We start from the raw sequence: 26,936 nt of genomic DNA, 5'->3' as shown, positions 1-26,936 counted from the left end.
GTCAGGTCGTTTCGTCCCACCGTGCACCGTGGCGCGCCACCGACAGACAAGCGTGAAACGCTCGCGCGATATTAGGCGGTCGATCGCGAATCCAGCAACAGCGGCTCGTTAACCACGCGAAGTTTAATGACTGTAATTTACGTCGGACGCGGGCACAGCTACGCGTAATAGGTCCGGCCTGTTTCGTTTCCGCGTTCGTTCGTACATCGTCCGACAATGTACGACGCGGCTCGTTAGCGGCTCGCCCGCTAATTGTATCGAACTCCATTGTTTGAGTATCCGTAACGAACGCTACACTCGATCGCGTTAACCCGGCTTCCACGGTGGAATTTCCGGACGGGAAGAAGGAGTCGAGCCTGGGAAAATGCGCAGCCATCGATCGACGTCTTCGAACGAAACTGGAGCAGATCGCGCCGCGCCGCTTCTCCGATCATTTCTGACCGCGAAACCCGTTCGGCTCTACCGGACATCGACGATCGGCTACGAGGTTCAAAAGTATTTCGATGTTTCAGTTTTTCGAAATAATCTCTTGTCGAGAAATGATACAGGTTTGCTCCGATATACCTACGGCGAAGGCTCGGTGTTTAAAATCCTACGATCGGATTATCGCCCGTACTTTGCACAGATTTTTTTTTTAATTATAATTTGAAACAACTCCGGAGGGTGTCGTAAAGAACATTTTAACAGAAGTAAATAAGAGCCACCCTATTACACGCGTTCTGCTAATATTTTAATCTTTCAGCATCAAGGTTAAAGTTTTAGCCATTCAAATATTTCACATTTGAAGAAATAGTAGAAGCAACTATGGGTCCTCCGTGTAGACCCATCATCCGCCCTGTGAGTTAAGCTCCGCCCTGAGGTTAAAAAAAATGAGCAGACGTCTTTTAGGTGCAGCACAATCGTTAAAATCAATTCGAATGAATAATTTATAATTTTCTGTAACCCCCCGAGAAAAATCTAACCCCTAATTTCAGACATTTGAATTTACTCAATGTAAATTCGGGGGAACATGGCTTGAATAAAACGCTGCCTATAATTTCTATTGGGTGGTAGTTTATACGACTTAAACAACGAGTGGGAAAATGAAAAGTGTTCGATATCAGCGGTTTCCCAACGAAGTGTATAAAGCGCAACAGACTAGTAAATTGACTTTTTTCGAACTGTAGTGCTGCGGCACGTTGTATACGTACATATCTTTAAATGGCAACTGAATTATCCAGTTTGCAGAACTTGTTCCCGAAGTGTCCTGCATGCAACGAGCCATCCCAACATGACGTACGGCAACTTCTTCGGTGGTTGTTCAAACGTTTACAAGATTCCATAGATGATGGCGAAACCGTAAAAGGCGCGAAGGGTTCGTACGTTCAAACTCCTAGGAAAAACCTTAAAGCAAAGTTTACGAGTGGCGAGAGACTGCGAAAAAATCGCTGATCCTGCACCAGTTTCATGGAACACCTTGAACAACACCTTAAAAACATTATCATCGTTTCAACGGTTATTCCGTGGGAACAATAGGTACTTTCTACCGACACTCTCTGTTGCAGTTAATTCTCTATATATGCCGTGTTAACACAGTTCTCGTCAAGTTACAGATCATTTGTTCAAATATCATGTTGTATCAGCAATGATCTTCCTTTGACAGCATACGCGAATGTCAAGGTGATTGAAGGTGGATCACCTGAATCCCAGTTTTAACTTTTCCAATTCTCGTCTCAAACATAAAACCATGTTTCATAGAAAATATAGAAACCATTTGGTAATAAATAATTAAACAACCATAATAGCATTGAAAAGGTACTTGTTATTCTTGATGGTGTTTTTTTTTGTCATGAGAAAATTGTATATTGTAATTTATAAACTATGTACGATACATTACGGGAGAAGGAAAAATGTCGTTCTTCTAATTTTGCTAAAATAATTCATGCAAACACAAATTTGCACAAGTATCAATTATACATTATACATACATATATCTGACGGCACGAACAGGTATTTTAAATAATTAATGGCCGGTGATTCAGCCATATCAGCGCGTCTATTTCAAATTCATTTTGCACAAAGCACGCGCGCTATACTGATACCGCGATCTAAACATCGTCCATCAACCTGAAATACTGTTACGCGGATGTTATGCATCAGATTCAATTTGGCGTGCGCGGCTCGGCGCGGCTCGGCGTATCTGAAAAATGATTATGGCGGAATTAATGCGACAAGTGTCCGCGCGGCCGTGGATGATCGTTCGCTCCCATTTAATATGGCGAACGACCCGTGTCCGACATATTCGCGGAATCGGAGTGGAACATCGACGCAAACGAACCGGCGAACCCGTTCGAACATTTGTTTTCGAAACTGTTACCGACAACCGGCGCGCCTCGCCTCGCCTCGCCTCGCCTCGGAACAAGGCTGATGATAATTATGAGGCCGAGAAGAACTCGATGAAAGCCCTATCGACCAGAACTATCCTGGACAAAACAGTTCTAAGCCATTCGACTGGCTTACTTTGCCAACGGACCGCGGCAGAGAGACTCCTAGTTTCTCGTAAAAATTACTTTTATTTCATTTCTTTCAGTCTTTTCGAATTTCTTCCGAACTCTTCTTTACGCGAACTAATTAGCACGTTGAATGTCGTGGGTCCGTGAGATCCGGTCGCTGTTCAGACTACACATATGCTTTAAACAATAATAACTTGTGTACCGGGATCGAATAGGATGTGTGAATCTTGCGTAATCGCATAGAGAAAAGTACGCTGAAAATAATGTTTGCAATATTAAAATATCAAATGATTGCAAAAGTTCATACCCGATTTGAAAATAAAATTCAATGGTTAAAATTCAAAGAATACAGAATACAGCTTTATTAATCAATTATGCATATAGTCACCGTTATTTTCTACAATTAGAAAAGAATGGTGACTATGTAATTTTTATTTTTGCACTCCGTCGTGCAATACCGTCCAATAAATTGAAATCTTGCGAATTTGAGTGTGTACTATCTTTTTGTCCCGGACTGTAATATTTCATCGAGATAAATCAGTTCTGTATATATATTAGTTCTGTATATATTAGAAACCAGAACTACGACTTGTTGCTCCATTAGCCCATAAAGTTTGATCATTTTCTCGGTTTTCGCGGGTTTCCTGACTGTCCTTGTTAGCCCGGAGACTGCGCAGGGATTATGGGAATGGGATTCTCGCGATACGTGGTACGCGGTGCGATAAAGGGCTGAAAAGCAAGGTTCGTGATGCCCTAGGAGGCAAATCGTGGCTGGAAAGGGACTGGGCAGACCCGGAGTTGCGCTATAACCAGCGTTCTCAGGTGGGAGCAAAGGTTCGATCCCCCCGTGGTCGGACTCGTTTGGATTCTTTTCGCTGACCATCTGCCTGCATATCCTAAAACGAGGCCGATCGACCATTAATTCCGATACCCTTCCCCCCTACCATCGACGCGCAACGCGACGCTGGCACTGTTAACGTCTTCGCGCGCGCGCGCGCGTATCGTTTTCATCTTCGTGCTTCCGTCCTGGAACGCGTTGGTCTAGGGGACCCCCGCCGATTTATGGTGTCCTCGCTGCCACGTAGCTGACCCCTAACACTTCGCGAAGACCAGGCGAGACCAGGCAATAACGCGAGCAATCCCAACAACTCGGTGTGCTGCTCGCCTTCTTAATCCTTCTAGGCTAGAATTATGTCAGCGACCCTTTTCAACCCACTAATTTTTCTCCCAGACACCCGGAAAACGGTCGATCGATAAAAAGGAGTCGTCCAACGCCGGGCCATAGTATGATAACATAGGTTACTACATTTAAAATTAAAAGATAAAATTAAGTATATATTTATTCATAAAATTGAATAATTTTTTAGGTAACCTATCAAGTTACTGAATAATCCTCTATCTTGATAAATATCTTAACTTTATCTATAAATTTTAATCTAACAACGCTACGAATTTTGTATCAGCCCAATATTTTAATTCAATTTCATAATATTTCGTTATAAATTTTTACCAAGTTATACATATATTGCATACATATATACGTGTATACATATACGTATATATATATATATACATATATATGTATGTATATATATATATATATATATATATATGTATATATATATATATATTATTAGTGTATTTACCGATACCTTCTGTATTGCGTAAGTGGACGGAAGTAAGTGTGGTCGAAAGGTTTCTGCTGTTCCTCGTCGCCACGTGATGGCCGATGGGTAAAAGTGTTTCCCGGACGCTCACAAGGTACAGGGGGAAAGCCTTTCCTCGGAACGCATAAATTGAACGTGTTGATGCGTCCTTAGCGATTCAACCGTAACTCTATCATTTTTATTGCTTGTACGCTTGGAACTCGACTGAGAGCGAGGAATGCTCTTATGTTAGATACAAGAAAATTTACTATGGGAAAATAGAACTTTCCCTTGACTCGCAGACTGCTACGGATACTATGATATACTCTGTTTTTACAATAAGATTGTATATGTATTTGTGCGAAGATTGATTTATACAATAACATACAACAGGCATAAGTATATAATACACTAGGGTGAACCTTATTTTTCAACTATGAAATTTTGAGCACGTATGGTCCAATATTAAAAAAGTTATCCCTTTTTTTTAGAGCGTCCAGATGTCAGTGGTAGTCACTGTATATATGTATGTATGTATTCCCACATTCGTGTAAAATTTAATATTTATCGCAACTTTAACGTCAATGTGCCACGTATTCTCCTCTTATTCGATTAGCTTCATCTTTTGCAACAACTATTTTACCACGTTTTTATTAGCTCGCTTTCTCGTTTGTCTGTCCGGTGGCAAATTTTGCAATTGATTTTTCGTACCCAACGTCACAATTTGAGGGGGTTTCTACTTCAAACGACCTTAGAAACCACCCTTTTCAAGAATGTTCAACGTTTTCGGGACGCCTTGTATTACACGAAATTTAGGAAAGAAAACGTTCAACTACAAGGATGAAACTCATTTAAAGATCTTAGATATCCTGTGTTGCTTGAATAGAATGATTTATTTTGACTACATGAAAAAGATGAAGTGTACGTAGAGAATGAAAGTAGAATAATTGAAAGTTCTCTTTTTCAGGCACCTATAAATATTCCCAACATATTTTAATACGCGTCTTAATTGAATCTAAAATGTTGTGGTGAATAAGGCATTGTGTGTACATTATTATCTCCTAGCTAGTAATTCGATTATTCGAAACTGCTCCGTAAATGAGCAACTTCCTCACAGATGAAACCCATCTCCATAATAACAGTCTCTGTGCCCGCGCGCTGCATTGCAACTTTGTTGCATTTACATCCGGGTGTGCATCTACACGATGCCGGATACAATCGTCTTTTGGTACCCTCTAATCCTGAGTATCAGATTTCTTCTTGGGTAGAATGCAAAATTTGATTACTGCTTCTCGATGCGATCCTCTTACGAGGCACGCCTCTCTCTCTCTCTCTCTCTCTCTCTCTCTCTCTGCTTCGCAGAAAACTGTGAAAGTACTTTCATCTTTGGCTGACCAATGCTGGGTCCGTTTCAATCCGCAAACCACGGGGTGTCCTATTTGAAGCGAACCATTCGAATATCTCTGATATTATTCACGATATCAGGAAATGTTTCAAGCAAAAGTCATATGTAGACAGCGAATTTTATGTACTTACGACCCAAGATCGGGTCGTAATAAACAATAAACCGTCAACAATCAGTGAGTCGAGCCGTCACTCGGTGATCACCTTGGGTCAAGGAAGGAGTACGGTTAACACACACACACATATGGGACACCATATGTGCACCAGGTGACTCACGATGGTTGACCGTTTACCCGAGCTCGCGAAAAACAAAGCGAAGTACGGCGAACCGGGAAAGTGACCTGCCTATAATAATTAGCAACACCCTGTACATAAACGATAACAAATCAAGTCGAGTGAAATGTATTATAATATTATAAACAGAGTGTTGTATATCTTTATACATATATTTTTAGTATTTCCACGTAGGTATACAATAGATAAAACGATATTTACAAAAAAACACTTTGATGAACCTTTTAATTTATTTTCGAAAAATCCGAATACACATCAGGAGCCTGAATAATATTCTTCCAGCTCCATTATTATGTAACGATGAATGATGCTTTTGCCATTAATGTAGTATTCTTTGCTAAAAATAAGTGTCGACAATTAATCTCGAGAAGCGAGTTTTACATTAATATTTAATAAATGCTGCTTCGATAATACACGACACATATATTGATTGCTGAGTAGAAATCATGTGTGTGTTATTGCATACAACGGTTAATATTACGTCAACTGCAACCGTTTCGATTGACTGAACACACAATGAACGCTCATTCTAGACGAGTTCGTTGCACTTAATTGCGTAGAGTAATTGTACGGTTCAATTTGAAGCGGAAAATACTTCCATACTTCAGTCTATTATTGACTTTGAATATACGCTCTATCGCTAAATAATCTATTTCTAATTTTAGACTATTGAAACTTATATCAACATTGTGTCGCACAATTTCAGGATCTATCGTTACAATAACGTTCAATTGAAATGATTGAAATTAAGAATCTTCGCAACAATTTAAACAAAATAAGTGTCAACCCAGATGTACTTTTTCTCTTAAGAAGTTTCATAATGTAACAATGATTAACATTGATTTAACCGAGAATTTTACCCGCAGTCTGCCGATTCCACCGAATAAAAAGGGCGGAGATTCCGACGAAAAACAACGCCGTGTAAACCAACTCGAGATCTTATTTCCAGTTTCCACTTCCAGCGATCCATGTAGGGTTCGGTTGAAACAGTGTTTCTAGCTGGTTGTCGGTGTTATTAGGTTTCGATCAGGTTGCCTCATCCGAGCAGCCTCTTCCTGGATCGGCACGGTCCTTCAAGGATACTTCCTCGTTTCTGAAGCCTCCAGGAAAATCACCTCGTCCCCCTAATTAATCACCGCCGCGCGCGTTCGCGTTCAATTCGTTTCAACTAACGGCAAGAACGAACTGTAACGAGGCATTCAGGCATCGGCAAACATCCATGAACTCTGGCGGATCTCGCAAAACAAATATCAATAAGACCAGCTAACGAACGATTCGTCTATAATTGAGGAGAGATCGTGAGAAATAGGAAACCGCGTCGCGCGTCGCGTCGTCGCTGCACTTGTACGCACCAAGAAGAATATTCACGCACTAAGACTTCGTTAAACGATGAGAATAGAGGAACTTCTTTAATCCTGCAAACTAACGTTTCTTATCGTTATACATAAATGTACACTAGGGTGGACCTTATTTTCTAACTATGAAATTCTGAGCACGCCGCACAGTGTGTTGTCATGGGACAAAAATCAAAAAATAAACTTCCGTGTTATTATACAATGTCGCCACTGGAGGGTTCTTTGCTGATGAATTAAACAAATTAACTTTAAGAAATCACGACTGATTTAATCGACTGATAAAATTATCAGTGTTATATGTATACAAGGTGTCACAAAATGTAGTACTTCCTTAAAAGGGATGACAGCTAAGATCATTTGAAGTAATTTTTTCTTTTGCGAAAATGTTCTCCGCGACTGGAATCTGTCCGCTGGTAGCTGTGCTCTGATTGGTCCATGTTTTTGTCCTTAATAACTTCTTAACAACGCTGCGGAGAACATTTTCGCAAAGCAACCTTTTCAAATCACCTCAGGAATTGCCCCTTTCAAGGAAGTACAATATTCATGGGACACCCAGTATTATAATATTACTGAACATACATTGAAAAAGAAGGCAATAGAGGTAGAAAATTCTTGTCGCGCGCATAAAGAACAATTTAGCCAATACGAACTCGAAAATCGGAACATAATCGATGCACTTGACTTCCTTGGTTAACTTAATCCTCGGCGCATACCGTTGTTGCTTGGTCTTGGAAGTCCTTAGCATGACGATCTCATTCCGCCAGCCCGCAAATGGCAAAAGAGTGTACAAGTTGTAAAGTATCATATTATATTAATTATACAAGATTCGCGTTAATTACAGAGCCACGCTGCGGCGAATATCCAGTTCAAAATTATCATCAAAATAATAACGTATAATGCTAAGCTATCATTAGATCCCGTCTCGTCGCGTCGCGTCGCGTCGCGTCGGCAATAAGCCGGCTAGCCCGAGTCCAATTATTATAAAAATACGTTTCCATTAAAGCGATCGACTAGCAAAACTTCCGTCGGATTCCTTTTTCTGACAAAAATCAAAAAAATAAACTTCCGTGTTATTATACAATGTGATCACTGCGGGAATTTTGTTCCCAAAACGGGCACTCCGACGCACTGCACTGCTAATTTTGGGGGCCTAACCAATTAACCCAAATCAACTAAAGTATCCAAAATTTTTGTACAATTTATTTCTTCCCAAGTTTTTCATTGAAATTGTTTTTATTTTTGTTGGCCCTGCCTAGACTCTGGGCTGCAGCCTATGATGCCCATGCCTAGTTCCGCCGCTGCATTTTGCTAATTATGTTTGTTCGATGCTACCAGAAGATAGAGTGATTAATTTCGATGATAATCATGCGAGATCTTTGTTTAACCGTTTTCGAGTTAATCAGTATAATCCATAGCGTTTCCGGCTTAGCAGACGCCGCATTTGTATCGGTGCGAAGTTTATTATCGATAGTCGCAGAAACAATGTGAATTAATGGAGCGATCGTGCCTAAATTGATGCACGCTCCCTTTTAATGAACGTGCGAGCCACGCAACGCATCAACTAAATAGCGGTGGCTAATCAAAGCGCATGCTAATCAGCTTAAGCCTTACGTATCCTGCAGTATCAACACGTACGATCATGTTTGCTCTGATACGCGCTAACAACTGTATTGTGGACGTGGACTTGTGGACGACACAACTCACTGTTAGTTTAGAGTAGTACACCATGTATGCCGAAATAGCGAAGAAACTTCTACCGTATAATATTAATATGATATCATCGTTTCGTCCTATCTAATAGAGGTATCTACCAATTAAGCTTTTTCTTTATATTATAGATATATTGTTTGTTTACGAACAACTAAAATATATATTCAAATCTTTACAATAATCCGTATTATTAAATTTACTGGCGGACAAAAATATCCTCCTACAGTAATGTATGCAGTATGTATTATATGAACACTTGAAAATTACCACTTGCTCGAATATTTCTGCCAAAAATTAAATTAAAAATACAATGGTAAAACATGTATGGGAAAAAGTTGTTCACAATTATGCCGCCTTTATCGTATTTCAAGGTAATTGCCCGTAACTTGATTACCCGATGTAATGTTTACATTACATAGTGGTATTCCAGCCTAGGGGATTATACGTAGGATAAAGTCTTCATTCTGTAATCGACCAATCAACTTAAACAGAAATTTAAAGAATTAGAGTCTTAATGAGAGAGATCGAGCGTAGTCTTTATTAGCCAGCCACCGCACCGCGAAAATAAAACACAGACGTCGAACGGTAAATGGTTCCCTTTCGTTCTAGAATGGAGAACCCCGGCGCGGCGCGGCGCGGCACGGCGGCGTAGATCGTGCACGATCTCGATTCTCGATCTTGACCGTGAAAAGTTCCCGCTACGCAGAGCAAGGCGGTAGTGTTGCGAACTGGATCGATGCGTTTCAACGATATCGCAAAATAGAAAGTATGTACTTGGAATTGCAAAGCGATCGCTGGCGGGCCGGGCCGGGCCGGGGTCGTTTCCGTGAGCAAGCGAGCGGGCGTCGTTTGTCAGATCGTGCCCGCGGGAATCTGGACCGTCATCCGTGATCTTAATTCGTCCGAAGAGAAGTCGGGCCCGTCACCGTGTAATTTTTCGAATTGCTAACTTGCGATTGTCCGTTTCCGCGAGAGCTCGGTACCCACGATGGCTCTATGAACAATGCGGGAACCGTAGATTCTTATGCGTCTCGCGTTCTTGCGCGATCGACTTCTAAAAGATAAATAAGGTAGGGGAGAGACTGGGGCTAAAAGTTCCGATTTTCAACAAATCTATAAAATTACGTAGAAACAGTATATGTAGGTATTCTCATCTTAACGCTTTACCTACCGGAAGCCTGTTAATAGTATTTTCAATAATTGTGCTGTACCGAAAGAAAGCATAGAAATTTTCTTTTACATTGCAATCTCGAATGAAACAAAAAGAAATAAATGTATTTGTTTACGTTTGCAGGTGACGCGAGCATGAACTGCTATCCGTAAAATGTAAATCGGTAAAACGTTCGGCGGTTTCGTTACGAGTACTACTTTCCCGAGGTCATGGCAAACGTTTGATCCCCTCTGATCAACGAGGATTGTACCATTTCCGTTTCTGTTCGCCATTATTTGTAGGACAACATAATTCTTAACGTGTCTACATGGAATGCGCGACGTGACTTCCTCGTAGTCAAGGTAAAGATCAGGAATACTTTATGGGTACCCGTTTCATGGCGGAACGATCGTAAGTATCTCGCTTATAGAAAAGAGCGAACATAAATAACAATATACTTCATCTTTCTAATTTATATCCTCAATTGATTATTCGAAAGGCCTGTGCTAGCTATGTCTTCTCCTGCGTGAAGAAATCTATTTTAACAATTTCTACTGGAAATTTTAAATTTTAAAAAAAAACTATTCCTGTTCAAAGGGTGTTTGAATTTTTCTCCACCGCTGTACGTTTTCCCGAAATAAAGTTTAGGCAATCTTCGTTTGAACGTCGTCGGCAATTGTTCCTGGTCGTCGACGTATGGATCCAAGGATATTTGTAATTGATTTCCGGGCTGCCTTGTACAGTAGAATCGTGATAGAGAAGTGCCATGATCGGCAAAATCCTGAACGACAGGGAAACAGTAATTGTTAGCGCATACAGCGGATAATTTCCGCGTTGGTTGCCGAGATCGCGAACGGAACACCGTAGCACATCCTCGATCTCAATCCTGACCATGAAAAGACCTCGGTGCACATTCCACGCGGACGTATTACGAGTTGTGGCGCGGCGATAGAATCGCAAACTACCAAAGGTGCGAACGTAACTTGGCCGAGAAGTGGAAAGCATATCGTTAATCTTCTTCGACCCATCGTACGTGAGAACTTGACTCGACTCGACTCGACTCGACTCGGCTGTACCCTCTTCCCCCTTGTTCTCTATTTACTTACCTCGTCTCTCGTATTTACTTATGTAGCTCGTGCCATTACACTCCGCGACAAAAAGATGGCACGCATTCAGATTCACGTGATTTTCTCATTTATTTTCACGCTGCAAGTGAAATTTCCTTCTCTATCTCTACACTCTACGCTATTTCAGCATACGTTTAGCAGCATACATATGTATCAGTATTTGGTGAACTGACTCTCAACAACGTTTCGGTAATAAAGCGACTTTATTACTGACTAACGATATGCGGAAAACGACGATATCAACAACGCGCGTTACTTTAAATAATATTTCACTTAACATCGAATTTCCAAGTTCCTGTATACTTTAATTCTTGAATTTCCAACATTCTTTTCTCCGAGATTGTTGTTACCGATGAGGCAGCAAGTAGATCGATGCAACACAGAAAATACAGGTAAGTTCTCTCTGAAAGTTACCTCGATTTCTTCGAATTCGATTGTAAGTAGAAAGTACGAAGATAGGAAGACGCATGCAGCATCGTGATTTTCATATTTGCTACATTGCTTTCACGAGCAAAGATCACACGTAGAGAACGTCTCACATGACCTCATATGACTGCGAATCCTTATACATAGAATAGATATTCAGAACTTGTGATGGATTAGATATCATAAAAATCAGAATTGGGAGAAAATTTCCTTGGTCAAAAAATGCTATTCTTTTTTCCTAATCTACATGTTTCCTTGCATTTCCCATATCTGAACATGCTATAAATGCATGTTGTCTATTCCTTGTCCAACGAGAGGAGGCAGCAAAGTACCAGAAAAGGTAAATAAATCCATGTATATCGAAGAATTATTCATTTAGGAGGTTTCTGTAATTTGATTAGTTGCACGACTATTTTCGAAGTAGCATACCTACGTTCTCTTCTACATATACATATGTATGTTATTGTATATAATAAATAGTCCATCTCGCGTTTAATTATTGCAGAAACGTAATCAACCTAAACCTGTGTAATTAAAACCAACGACTTCCTTGCTATCCTGTTTTAATTACCACTAGGAAAAGATTCGCGGTGCTTTTGTGTGTCGACTTGGAATACTTTGCTGGTAACAGATAACATAGAGGAGGAACTAATATCTATAATGAAGTAGTTTGGATGAACAGTCAACTGCAAAAGTCTTTGTTCATCTGTCAAATTTAGATTATTTAAATTCCGCGTATATTTTAATTCAATTCATATTCGAAGCGTTCAGTTCTTGCCGACCTCTGCTTTAAATTTCAAGAAATAATCGAAAAGGCAGTTGAACCGTACACGTGTCCAATAATAACAAACAATTCGACAAAAAGTAAGGCAAGGACGTAAACTTGTAGCTGAAAGAATGGAATATAGTCGCGTGTGCAGCGTGCAGTCTCAACTGGGTGAATGGGGATTGTCCCTTCTAATTGCAGTGACCATTTCACTGAATGCACTCTCGAAAGCAATCGAAAAGGTAGTTGAGTTTCGAAAGCTGATACATATTACGGTCCGAACCTGAAACACGAGTGTATGTATTGCTACATGTATAAACTACACGTTGATCCGTAAATAACAGCTTTTCCTCAAAGAAGAGGAGGCAAGTTCCTCTTTTTTTTTTAATGTTGTCAATGCTTCCTTTCACCCTGGAACGTCCGACGATCTTCTCTCACCGGCCTTCGTGAGAAACGACAGGATCGAACTTTCATTTCCATTGAAGGCAGCGTTTATTTGCTGCGAACGATTAATCCATTTCTCCTTCCCGGTGAAATATTTCATTTCGTTTATTTTTCACCGGCTTCTTCTTCCATCCAGACGCGTTTCCTTTCACTTCGCATCGCCGCGCCGCGCCGCGTCGGTGATACTAGTACCACCGACAGGTTAATTCACCGGCCTCTCCTATTTTCTTAACTAGAGAGCGTCCGTGATTTCCTTTTTCTCGGTGAACGTCCCATCGCCGCATCTCGACCAGCGAATTTCACGTCCGTCACGTGTAGTCTGCGAATTTTCATAACTTCGCTAATGATTACGGGGGGAGGCTTATTCGGACGCAATGGTGAGCAGTTGTTATATCCAGAATAACGAATAAATTCAATTATTACTTATTATATCGCAAATATATTGGTAAAATTACATTCAAAAGAAGCAAGAAATAAAGAAGTTTCATTATTAATATTGTCGCACCGATACGCTACTTTGTCCGTGTTTACATGCTGTCCTTGTCTACGTTTGGCGCCAGAAAAAATTAGTATCTGGTCCCGATCTGTCACAGCACAGAACCGAGTATCGGCTTATTGTTAGATGGGGATTTTACTGTATAAATTTTTTCAGAGCTGCTATGGAAATCGAGTAAAATTTACACAGTATTTCCAAAGGATTACGTAAGAAATTTCGAAAACCACAGATTTTGATCTTATTCATTTCGTTAGGAAAAAACTGCTGAAAATTATGATTTCTTTTGGTTGCTAAACCGGAAGCTCGCCTTACGTATTTTCTGATTAGTCGATGATCCTGTTTCGCTCGCTCTCGATTACGATCAAGTGGATGGACTAAAATTTAATGTAAAGTTATGCAATCGTCGGGCCCCGTCGGTTCCCACGGTGCAGGAAACGTTTTCCAAACTGGTCTGACGGCATTGGTATTCATCTCGAAGGAAGTGGAAATCGCGTTACGCGGCACGCGAATTCACATTCATGGGAAGCGGCTTGAAGCTCGCGCGCGCGCGCGCGATATTCGGGAGACCGACCGACCTGGAAGAGATCGCGAGACTTTCAATTCTGTGAACTCTTTAATTTAACACGCTCGTAACAACCGTTAGTCGCAGTTCCGGCAATAGTCTTCTTCGTTAGTTACGATCCTGCATTCGATACTGAATTAACCATTAATCGACTGACACGTTTCATTTGATTCGCCCATCAACTAACCTTTCCGAGTCCGATTGTTTTTATTGTACTTGAGAGTTGAGGATATGAACAGTATGGAACAGAGAGAGAGAGAGAGAGAGAGAGAGAGAGAGAGAGAGAGACCGCGGGGTAAGGTTGTGGTTGTGATACGATGCACGACCACCGATGAAATACGGTGTTTCCACCCGCTTAGTCCTCACACCTTTACGATTAAAAATAAATTAATTGCATCTACAAAAATATAAATTAATGAATATTATTTCCCTTTTGTATAATACGAATTATGTATAATTAAACATCCTTAAATATAAAAGTCAATAAATGAGTGAACTATGACAGCTATAAAATAAACGAGTTTAATGTGTAAATTGTGTTTGTTTTTTCAGAAATTAGTTTTTTGGACCGGAAACAAAATTATCGCGCAGGACTAGCTTATACAATAAATTCTCTATAAACGCGAAAATCTTTCAACGATAAACGCGACAGAAATATCCCCTCCAAACTAATACACTGACTCGGCTCGGTATATCGGTGTGAACCACTACTAACGCGACGCGGAGAGTCGCAGTCGTCGGCACAGTTCAAACGCGCCCGTGAGTCATCATAACGTTACACCACAGTCAAACTTCTTCATTTTCCATGATTCTGTTATGGGATTTTCACTACCTTATTTCTGGCATTTTTCTGATTAAAATGATACCAAACACGATATAATTTAAGCAGAATTTAGTGGTTTAATTGACGGTATGTACATATGAAGTGACTTTAGAACATAAGAGTATGTATAGCGAGTGAAAAAGAAAGAGAAATTGCGATCTCGACGCTAGGCAAAGATTAAAAAACGAGAAAAATTACTTTATAAAATATGCTGAACTGTTTTATATTTTTATTATTTAACGTTCGGTTTCGCAAATATAAAGACGCGATGAACTATGACCGATCATGTCGCAAAACCGAACACCGTGTCAAGTCACGCGCGTCGCTCGCTCCATTACAATTTTTTGATAAGAAACAAAATTAAATAAATCTTAAGTACATTACTTAAAACAGTTAAAAAACTACAAAAAGTGTGTCTTTTCCTGACGGATGCAAACGCTCCGATTCGATAGTTTTCCTTCGATGGTATTAAACTGTAGAGGTTTAAATGACGATGGACGTTTCGGGCGCAAGGAAGGATAGCGCGTATAGAAAAGAAAGAGACGCGGAGAGTCGAAGTCGCCGGCACAGTTCAAAGGCCCGCGCGTGGTCTCGCTTTACACGCGCTGTCCTTCTCTACGTTCGGCTCGGCCTTTGAAGCTCGAAAAAAGTAGGACCACGATGCGTTCGCGTTTATAGAGAATTTACTGTACCTTTAACAATATTCAACTAGTTTTGCGTAAAATCGAGAAATGTGTAGCATCGATGATAAAACACGGACAATCGGTGAGAATCCATCATTGTAACACACGGAAACGTTCTCCTCGTAACGCGTATTTGTTCGTGGTTTCCTGACAGTTCTGAATGAAGTCGATTGTTCTAACTGGAAATGAAAGCGAGCCTAATACTACGTTGCGTTAATTGGTGAATCGAAAGGCATAAGCTTGCTTTTTTACTCAACGGAACTGTTATATGTATATAATAGTCGTAGAACATAGAAATATCTCGTGACGCACTAAAGTTGCGAAAAAAATGAGTTTACAAAAATTGTTCGGTATGAAGGGGGTGGGGTGGAGACATTTCAAAGAGAAATTGATTTTTTTTTAATGGATCCATATATTTTTTTGTCATAACAAAATAGCATTTTCCAAGGCGCATTCAACGACATGTCGCATTATACAGGATATATCATGTAGGATACAGTTTTATAATTTCTATAAAATTATTGTCTGTGTACCTGGTTGTAACACTAAATAAAATTGCTTTTCTATCGATGTTACGAATTCGTTCCATTTTTATTTAGATTGTACTCAATGAGGATTCTGCACTCCAGACTGATCGCAAAGAGGAATGCTTCTTTCATTGACAATAAGTGGAACATCAGGATCGGGGTCAAGAGATACGAACTTCTCTCTGAGCACAACGATACATCCATTCTCTCGCAAGGCAAATTCGTGTCGTGTGATAGAAATGTTTAGTACTAACGGTCACAAAATAACTATGCAAAATGGTGCCTCAAGGCAGTATACATCTTTCGTATAAATGTATATTAATTTATTCTCTTCGTATGAATAAAAATCCCATTCACGCACGCCCACATAACTTAATATACACATAGGATGTTCCATTTGAATAAGTCGCCTCGAATATATGTGCGAAAACTGTTGGTGAAAGTAAACAATATTGCAGATCAAAGTTTAATGGTCTTCGGAGGTGTATATAATTTAATGAAAATAGTTGCTCCGTAGGTGGACACCTCGAGGTCATAAGTACAGGGTGTATAAAACGCAATGGTCATCCGTCCTACAGGTAAATCTCTACACCTTTGGATCTCTCTCTCTCTCTCTCTCTCTCTCTCTCTCTCTCTCTCTCTCTTCTCTCCTGAACAGTCTAAATAAATTCTTTCTCTGCTGAGATTAATTTGAATAAATAAGAGAATATGGAATCATTTAATTAAATTACGACACAGCTGGAAGTCCTCTCCCGGAGGGTTGAATCCTCATTAACAGATTTCCGGCCTACACGTCCAATTATATTATACCTAACCCAGACCTTCCTGAACTAAGGACGTGGTTCGTTAAAACGAGCGAAGAAAACATTTCCAATTATACAAATAAGTTGGTAGTTCTTATCGGGAGCGAAGATCCTTGAAAATATTCAGTTATTAATAGATTTAACCCGAAGCTATATACAATATGTACGGATATTATGATAAAACATCTGTTCAATCTTCTCGAGCCCCTTCATTATGACCCTTATTACGCAGAATCTCTCAAAATTATGATAATCAACAAATTTGGATTTAGTTATCTTCATCGGAATCTTCGCTTGCGGTATCTTCGCGATGAACAGATTGAAATAATCTCTCGATTCGATCTGATCGGAACGATTGTCCATTACCAGACTGCGGATTTTTATGCAAAATAAAATGTTTGTATGTATATGTGTCAATTGCAATCTACAGGAGCCAAGTAAACATTTATTTTGTTCATTAATAATTTTTGATATGTTCGAAGTTCGAAATAGTATTTCGACACTGTTGAACTCTTTTAATCTTTTTATTGTCTCGAATCACACACCTACTCATTTTTGTCATAAACAAATAAAATGCGCAGTCTCCTCGTTTCAGTCGATAATACGCTAACTTACCACACAGAAGCTAATACAGGTATTGGTATCGGTATCGATTTCTCGAGAGAGAAATATCAACAATTCAAAAGTTGTTCAGAATGATGACACCTTGTACAACATGTTTCAAGGTGATTGAAGTCGGTGAGAAATCCGCTACTGTGAATAATTACCAAATCGATTTCGACTCCAAATTAGCGCCGTTACTTTTCCGAAGCCACGACTCTTCAACCTTCGAAAGAAAGTAACAGCCCTACTCGAAATCATTTGTATAAGTTGACAATATTATTATGATATTCTTATACTTTGTTAATGTTTTCACTGTTATACGTTTTAGCTACTAATTGTTTGTTATCTGATAATTGTCCACTGATAAAATTGTCGACACACAATTTTGTTCCAGGGAAAATAGTAAAACTTGGACCAAAGAATTTCGATGTCTCGAGAGGTACGAATTGCTCGTCGAACGACAACCTTCCTATTCGGGAAGGAGATGCCTATAGTCCGTGACAAATAGCGTGATGCATTGCTTCCATAGGAATTCCTCGAAATCCAGCGGATTCATCGGTGCTGGATCCTGCGAGAGTTGAGACGAGTCATCGTCGTTGCCCTAACGTAGACCCTTGCCGCCACATCGCATCGTGAAGGTCGCGATGGACGTAGTACTTGGCGCACGTTTATTGTTGCGACGCGACGCGACGTCCATTACTATAAGAGGCGGTTTAACCCCTTGTCTTCTCCGATTATCATTCTTACTTTCTACATACTCTGCTGTCTTCATTCGAGATGTAGCGAGACGCTTTAACCCTGCCGTAGTTGCGAGGACGACGACCATTATTCGTTGCAACTTTTCCACAACATTTACAATTTCTTCAATTCTAATATTACCCTGGTACTTCTAAAGGTTCAAAAATTGTTCAATGAAAAGTTTAATAAAAGAGCAGCAATATGTATACGGCGTGACATTTCTATTAGATTGGTCTAGAATTTTGTGTACGGAATTTTTACTTCGCATTCTATACAGCTCTTGACAATTTGAATATTTCAATCTGAACCGATGTATAATCCTCAGATTTTAAAAATACGAGAATGACTGACAATTGTGTTTTGCTCGCCAACGAGAATACATTCTCATTGAATCGTACAAATTTATTCAGAGAAAAATATTTATTTTTACGTATTTTGATATCTCATTCGGGAAAAAATACCGCAGTAACACGTAGATTTACTCTACATGATAATTTATGTTTTTCAGTTTAAATTTATAACAGTGTGTAAAGAGTTTTCGAGTTGTTTGTTCCAGTCATTAACTCTGGTTCCATGCGTTTGTATTATTTATATAACATTGGGTTGAGTGGAAAGTGAAATTAAAGAAAAATAACGGTTTTCGCGAGCAAGAATATATGATCATTTTAAAGTTATATGTATGTAGTCAGGTTCCAGGTTTTACGTATATTTGAACTTTTAAAACACGACAGAGTAAAAAATGAACGAGAGGTCAATGAAATTTCACGCGAACTGTGATAAAACTGGTGTGGAAGGTTGAAATATTTCGCGTATTTGCATAAAGATCCGCAATCTAATTGGAACACCGTAACTACCGGAATGAGATTGTTCTCTATGCGCTATATCATTATTTTCTTAGTTATTAGTTAGAAAAAGTATTCCTTTAGAGCTAGAGAGGAAGATAAAAGTAATCGTTTCGATTCTACACTGCAGGTGTACTGCAGCAAGTCCTCCATAGTCGACGGGGGACTAAAGAAATGTAAACGAAGTACATACTGTAGAAAAAGTGGCACGCGGATACAAGCAGCGGCTAATTACGTTATATCCTGTGCTCCTAATTAGTCTTCGGATATGTCAAATCTTGCTAGCACACATAGAAATGGTTTTGCTGGCCTTGAACAGGTGATCATCCGTGGAAGCTAGGCCCGACAAGCACGCCGCGCCGCGCGCGAGACACAGAGAGAGAGAGAGAGAGAGAGAGAGAGAGAGAACTTCCTAGTTCAGGAAATATATGACTTCCTTGGTTGCTTTTGCCGAACGTGACCATGTGTTATCGTACAAAACTATCATCTGACGTGGCTTCGGAATTTTTCCCAATTTACGCAAGCGCGCATAGAAGTTGTTTGTTGGGTTACGCTAAGTTATTGGGTAGCTTCTGACATTTATCAAACATTCTTTGGGCGTTCTTCATCGAAACGATCGGAAATCTTTAATACTATCAATTTTATGTATTAAATTACAACACAGTTGGAAGCCCTCTTCCGAAGGGTTGACCCCTCGTCAACAGATTTCCGATAATTATTTAATTATTTTGCAATGCACAAGCGAGAAGCACTGACAGAGAATATTTTGCTGGGATCACAAAAGACCCCAGGGTACCATTCGAGAGTGAATATTGTTAGATATAACACGAGCATATATTAATATCTTAATTTTTTGCGGTGGGTAAAAGATTTAACTTGAAACAAAGTTACAATCAGAGGTAATTGTGAGAGAGCCTTGATAACTTGACTTGTGCGCCTAATATATGCAACGCTAACAAGGGAACATCCGCATATCCCGGAAGTTCAGAAAAAAATGATAGTTTGGAGCTATAGTATAAGCTCCAGATAGTAATTAAGCTCAGAAAATTGGACCATTGTCCATTTTATTTTATGACTCGCTAACACACTCTTAAGGTATGGAACAAAAGTTTTACAACAGTTACTTCTTATAAGTAGACTGCGAATCTCTTTATGCAAAATAATCATTTCTTCCCTGAATCGCGACAAACTGGAGTGTGATATACATTTGTTTTCCTCCTTGGTGTGTCTAATAAGTTGAGAATAATATAGTAGAGCAAGGTATGTTTAAATTTTTCTAATATTTTTGCTATTTTAACTTACGCTTACTCAGTTTTGTCACAAATGCATAAAATCAGCAGTCTACTTGTACTCGTAAGTGTCTATCGATCGAATTGCAAAAAATCTGCCAATTGTTTGCCTTCAAACTTTTGTTCTATCATTCGTATTGGAGTGAATCTGGACGGCAGATCAACATTGCGTAATACTAAAAAAGCTGCTTACGAGTGTCTCCCTCCTTTATCCCTATTGAAACCGGAAACTTTTTGAACGCACCGTGTAAGTGTGCGCAAACACTCGTACGGGCATATCCTTGGTTCTCCAATGGGGACCAGACTTCCCGGTTGAAGAAGGTCAAGGTGTGAGAGTGAACGTACCAAGTACAACGGTGGTCGTCGAGAGGAGCATGCATTTTCACGTCTGCTCTGCGCGCGTATATGTGTATCATTAGATTATTATCATTTCTGCGGTTAGGATTTCGTAACGGGATCGCGGTGATTCGTTTGTCTCGGATTCGCTAATTGGTTATTGCGTATCTGCTGCGGCGTATCGTTTTGGTAATCGGACCGACAAGCAGCGATAAAGACAAATTATTAAATTATTACTATACAGATAATGAGATAAGGTAAAATTGAGAATATACAGAAAAAAAGTGGATGTCTACATTCGCTCTGGACAAGGGTTATAGTTTTGATTTCCACTGAAAAATCGTTTCTTCGTATAATATTATTTGATATTTGTGTAAAAATTGTGTGTGTCCATCGACGAGAAAGCTAATTTGAAATCTCTCCCACGAATGAGCCTTGACACCTTTGATGGTACAATATATGATAGTAACGACACGGTACAAGTTTGCAGTACACGCGAAGCCTTTTGTCGCATAGAGTATATGTATAGAGAAGCATGCAAATTACGTAGAGTGGGAGGATATTTGCGTGAAAACTCACCGAACGAGAGTTGATTCGCCGATGGCATCTCCTCCTCGCTGGGCTGAAGGCGGACTTCCATTTTCCGTAAACGAGAATGCAGCTCTCTCGTGTGCAGAAAGAGGAACAGAGTGCTGGAAATCGCTATCAAAGCGATTAGTTCGATAGTCCTGGAAATTAAATTAGAATTGAACTAGTGCTTATGATTATCACTCTATTATACACCAGTCTGAGAGAAATAAAAAATAAATGGCTTTAATAGTTATAGCGCGTACATAATAAAATTAATTATCAATAATAATAACAAGATTGACGTCGCTATCTCTGCTTATGTTCTATCTAGATTATTTGATGATTACTCGTATCCTCTTTGCATGTACGAGTTGCTTGAATGTGGAATGAGTTGCAGAAACCGTCTCCCTCCCATTCTCCAATCTGTGTTCTTAATCTCTCTGTCATGTCAAGTTACTTGTTTCTACGCAGTTATCATTTTCATCGGACACCATGCTGCAACTCCGTCCGAAGTACTGTACTTCAAGCCATATTGAAGATTACAATGCTTGCCAACTGTGAATAACAGGATTTCATTGCAAATAATGATTCAACATTTTTCGTTGAAAACTACACAATGAAACTTTCCTTTTTCTCATGTATTTCGTTGAACACTGAAGTACGAGAAAAGTGAGAAGTTTCGACAGTTGAAAAGAGATAATTCACGTATATTTATAGACCGCGCTTCAAATTATTGTCTCGAAGCCAAGATTAAGTCATCTAGGAAATGACAGTTGTGGGCAAAGTGCTATAGTCTCTTGAGAAGTACCGTGCAGTACCGCGAAGCTAAAGCGTTAAAGGGGGGTGAAAGGGGAGTCGTCGCTATATCTGATTCTGTATAAATATTTATGGAAATTGCAACTGCAATATATGTAAGTATACCTTATCTGTTACTTGCTCATTTTTATTTTGCTCGTATTATTTTATCATTTGGAAAAAGTTCAATTTTAAGGTAGATGCTGATGACATGAAATCAGTATTTATTTCCTCACAACTTACTTTTTTATCACGATTTTGTTCCTCGCAATTCCTTACAATTCTTTATGCAACAAGTTTATTCGAATAGAAGTAGTCTGATCGCAAGGCAAGGCTCTTAGCAAATACAGTGTTTTCCTTCTTCTGCAAGAAAACTGGTAAACTGTCAGTTGATCTGCTCGGTAATTCTAGCGTTAATGTGCCTAAGCAGCCGTTGTAACAGATTCGCATCAGAACTACAATGCGTTTCTATTTTCGAAACAGAAGTGTCACAGTCACAAGCCGACTGTCATGTGGGTTGTCAGCGCGAGAAGAAACAGGGCACGGCAGAGTGATCTGGCTCGTAATTGGTCGTCCTGTTCGCAGAGGAGCTTCACGCGCGACCTCGTTTTGCCGCGAGGAAGTGACATGACGCCCCGCATGCGATGAAAGAACGAGAGGCTCTCGTCTCCGAGAACAGACGCAAAATCACGTCGAAAGGACACGCTGCGCGCTGGTGGCTCAGGCTACTGCAGCATATACCGGTGGCAAGAGAATCGCGCGTTCCCCGGTGCGTGTTGCGCGGTTTATAGCTCTATGGGACGAGTAATTAAGATCTATCTGGCTTTACGACGCAGAGAAAGAAAACTGCAAACTGGAAGATCATATACGTGTGTGTCATCATCGCGTAAATATCTCGGTAATGATAAAGTACAGATAAAGTATCGCGTAATCCGATACACCGGGTCGGGTGTATCTGCCAGAACACCACTGTGCTAATCCAATTACAAAACTTGTGTATTTTTCATTACTTTTTATGGGACTTTCGCCAACTTATTTGTGGCATTTTTCTGATTAAAATGATACCAAATACAATACATATACATAGCTTGCAAATATACATAGCTTGGCCTGTGTTGCAAATTTACAAAATACTGCAGAAAGAAGCAAAGCACAGGTAATGTTCTCAGAAATTCGAAAATTAGGTTCGTTAAATTAGCATGATGTTATTGATCGCTGCATGATCGAATAAAGATTAAAAACTACATAAAAATGATAAAAGTTCGATCTTTTGAGAGTAATTTTGAGAAGAATAATATTTTGCTTGCAAGTTCGTTGGGGTGACCTTTTCACAATTTTTCCAAGTATTCGGACGTTGACACGCGTAAATTATACTACCGTACGATGGTCATCGCGCGAAATAGTCGCCATGAAAACCGGAAATTTCAGTAAACGATTTCTTACGTCGCGCTTGCGATGTGTTAACAACGGGGTCTGGAGGAATAGATTAGCTTTTTATCGAATTTTCGATCGACTCCCGTTCAGAAATTGCACAATCAAACTTTACGAATCACTATGATTCTTCGGTTTGCTTCCGTTTTCAATATTCCCGGTCCTGTACAGTATGTGCCTTATAGTCGGCGATAAAGGTCCATTTACTTTTCTCTCCGACTCTATATGAAATATCAAAATAATTTCCGCTGCCGTCAAAGTAACAAAAAGTGGTTGTTGATAGGAATCGCGATATGGTCGAAGCGTGTGCATCCGGCGATGACAAAAAATATTTTTACTTCCAATAGTTATCATCTTTACCGTTATGTACTCCGAGATCGTTGATAATTACTTGCATATTAATATCCGCTTTTGCAACACGATGTAATACAAAACTGATTTTATACACACCCTCTTCCTCTCTACGTATAAAAATGTATGCAATAGTAGCCAACGCATCGACGGCTTTTTAATAATCGTTGAAAAAACACTGATTCTCAAATAAGGGAGTGATTGTGGGTACACTTTTGAGTAGCGATAACGAGTACCTAGGTCATTCCTTGCGGCACACAGTGGGACAAACCGGTGAATTCTGTACGAACATTTTTAATCATGAAATCATCTGTGTAAAATTTGAAGAATTTCAAAAATATTCTGGTTTATCCAATATCATGTATGTACGTAGATTTTATCAGGCTGATTACAAATCTGGTCGTAAAATTTGTCTACCACCTCAGGATTTGACAAAAAGTCGATTTTTCTGAAGAAAACTAATGAAATAATTTTTTCGTTGAAATTATTTCATAACCCACTACATAATTTGAAGGTGCATAATATATATTGTATGTATTGTTGTTCTCCTGATGAAAAAAACTTTTATCGAGTGGAATTTCTGTCGAACTTTTGTCAATTCTTATTGTCCTGTAATCAAGATACGAAACTTATGTGTTTATATCGATCGCAACGAGCATGACTAAATTTTGGTGCAAACCGAGGATCAAACGGAGACTCGATTGCTATTGTATCTAGAAACAGTTGAAGCTGGAACCGTGTGGGTGGCCGTGAGAGAATTAGCAATTTCCAAGCAATTCCGACTGCGGTGAGCACTAATTGTTGAAACAGTTATACTTTTACGTAATGCGCGTTATGACTTTTGTTGCACGTAGAGTCGCGCAGCAGGAACGCAGTGTTATATTATATTTGATCATGTATTAAATATTAATGTTATATCAATTATTTAGTTTAGTAATGGTTTATAATACGTATATTTTCTTACTTGGTTTAATTGTACCGATTGTGTCAAGTCTTCTGGACACTGTACGTTTGAGCATGAAAAAATTTCACCATGAAAAAGTCCGTCAAGATCAATTTTAATGGTTCTTACACCCCCCCCCCCCCCACCCTTGGACATGAAAGATAAAAATTTCTGAATATTTGGTCTATTTGAAGTTTCCACGGAAAGGCAAAGGAAACGAACGCATTAGCTCAGATGACAAACGATGCCAATCCTTCTTCTCGTTCTCGCGTTTCTCATTCAATGTTAAACGGAACATAGGCATAGGGAAGCGGTTGTACATACACAGACCAGCTCTTCTGTATTTGCATGATTAGTCGTTGCAACAAAGCTGGAGGAGAATGAGGAATGTGCCGCATTGTGAGCATATTTACATCATGTTCTATGCTGTCAACGTTCGCTCGGCGTACACGCACGCGCGACGACTGTGTTCTTCATCTACGCGCCGCGATCTTTCGATTTTTTTCAGTTTATTAACCCAAGCACTCGCGAGGCTTGAGCCGTCTGCGTCTCCCGGTCTCCCGGAAGCCTAAAAGGAGAGTACGCCGTTTCCTCGAAACTATACTGCTTTTAGTCGTCCAGAGAACGCTCTTAACATAGTTGTCTCTCGAAGACAATTTTATAATTCTTTAACGTTATAATCGACTTTTTCTATACACAGGGTGTCCTATCGTAATCGTCAAATGCGATTATCTCGGAGAACTGTCCGTTATTTGAAAAAACGTTCCATACGAAACTTTTCCTGTTTCGAGGGGGGCGTAATCCTGTGTGCCGGTATTTCGCTTGTAAGTACGCGTGAAAGACACACGAGTCATCTTTATTCTTTGAGACGGAATCATGTAATTATTATGGACTGTCGGATGCATCTCGGCATTCCGAATAAACATATATTCAACTATGTATTTGTGTTTGAAAATTGTTACTTTGGGTGATATTTTAATTTCAATATAGAACCTTCGAAAAGGTAATACGAAACGGTAGAATGATAGGAGTACGCCTCCTGCTCGCACAAATATGACCGTCGCGAAAGCGTGCTTCATCGGGCGTGTCGAAAATACTCTCTCCCTGTAAAGACCGGTGGCAACGGCGGCGATAGGTCATCAATTAACGTAAACAGGAGTCTCCTCAAAGAAACGTATTCTGTCCGTCGAGAAACCGTTTCCCGATAGGCAGCAATGCCCGACGCTGACAATCGTCCTCGTGGCATGGCGGCGCAGCGCGGCGGCATGCGGCATGCGGCATGGCAAGGCGGGAGAAATGAACGCGCGTGTCCCGATAAAAGAAAACGAGAAACGAACGGTATCGGTCGCGAGTCGCGAGACGCAGTGTCAACGACACACGAACGGGGAAACCGTAAAGTCCGGAGAGGAACTTTGTAGCGTCTCATCCTCTCCTCTCGAAACTTGCACCGTGGAACGTGGCGCACGAAGGGATGATATCATCGTAAATAACGAGGTATCCGGCGCGCGTCTGTGTGTACGCGTGTGTTTGTGTCTGGGAACTGGGAACTGGGAACTGGGAACTGGGAACCCGATTTCACCGTACGGTGCGCCCGCATTATTCCGTTCCCCTCAAATTTCAGCAGCGCTAAACGCCATCGTGCAGCATTGCCGCATATCTCATTTTCAAGTTTACCACAATTAACACCCACCGCGCCGCCGCGTTTCCCGAGATCCCTTGCTTCGGTACAAACCATACGAAACCAACCAGTAGGTATGTACCTGTTGCTTCAACCTGGACGAAACTAGAAATGTATTTAGATATTTTATTCGTTTGCTATGCCGTTACGAGATACTTCTATCGAGTACATAAACCAGGTGACGAATACCTTGGTAAATGCATAAAATTTACAGATTAGTAGTATGTAATATGGAATGGTCTACAATAGTCTATAACAATTTAATTGTCGACAAAAATGATAGCAATTCCACAGAAAATATTATGTTGTGCTTGTAGATATATAGTTCATACAATGATTTATATATAATATCATATTTGCATTTTTTATGTATATTTCATGAAAGGCTCTGTTTGGTTTCGGAGAGCTTGTCGTCCGTTAACGCGATCGTGTAGGCGCACTAAAAAGTGAAATTTTTCACACACATACCGACCTCGCGGTAAGTGAAACCGACAATGAGTGGTTTTAGAGTAGGTAGAGTAGGTAAAACTTCAATGCTACGATCTCTGAACTTTGCTTCCTCGTTAGCTTCGGTGTTTGCTTCGCATGTATCAACATGGATTTTCTTTCAGGAGAAAGTGTGGAATATCTCAAGACATCCACTAAACCAAGC

The 26,936-nt window shown here is 40.0% G+C and overlaps 1 protein-coding gene across 2 annotated transcripts in view; it reads right to left on the bottom strand.

Moving 5' to 3' along the window:
* Positions 1–26,936, bottom strand: part of Pip (heparan sulfate 2-O-sulfotransferase pipe) — a 61,514-nt gene that overhangs the window by 21,032 nt on the left and 13,546 nt on the right. For both annotated transcript variants that reach the window (XM_076441968.1, XM_076441967.1), the window contains exon 2: positions 21,096–21,244. In XM_076441968.1, the coding sequence (XP_076298083.1) occupies positions 21,096–21,156 (61 nt within the window). In that variant the 5' untranslated portion in view covers positions 21,157–21,244. The remainder of the gene's footprint in view (positions 1–21,095; positions 21,245–26,936) is intronic.

The sequence above is a fragment of the Lasioglossum baleicum genome, chromosome 17 (genome assembly GCF_051020765.1).
Source record: "Lasioglossum baleicum chromosome 17, iyLasBale1, whole genome shotgun sequence".
NCBI lineage: Eukaryota > Metazoa > Arthropoda > Insecta > Hymenoptera > Halictidae > Lasioglossum > Lasioglossum baleicum.
The sequence above is the reverse complement of the archived record's forward strand: the minus strand, read 5'-3'. Positions and strand labels throughout refer to the sequence as shown.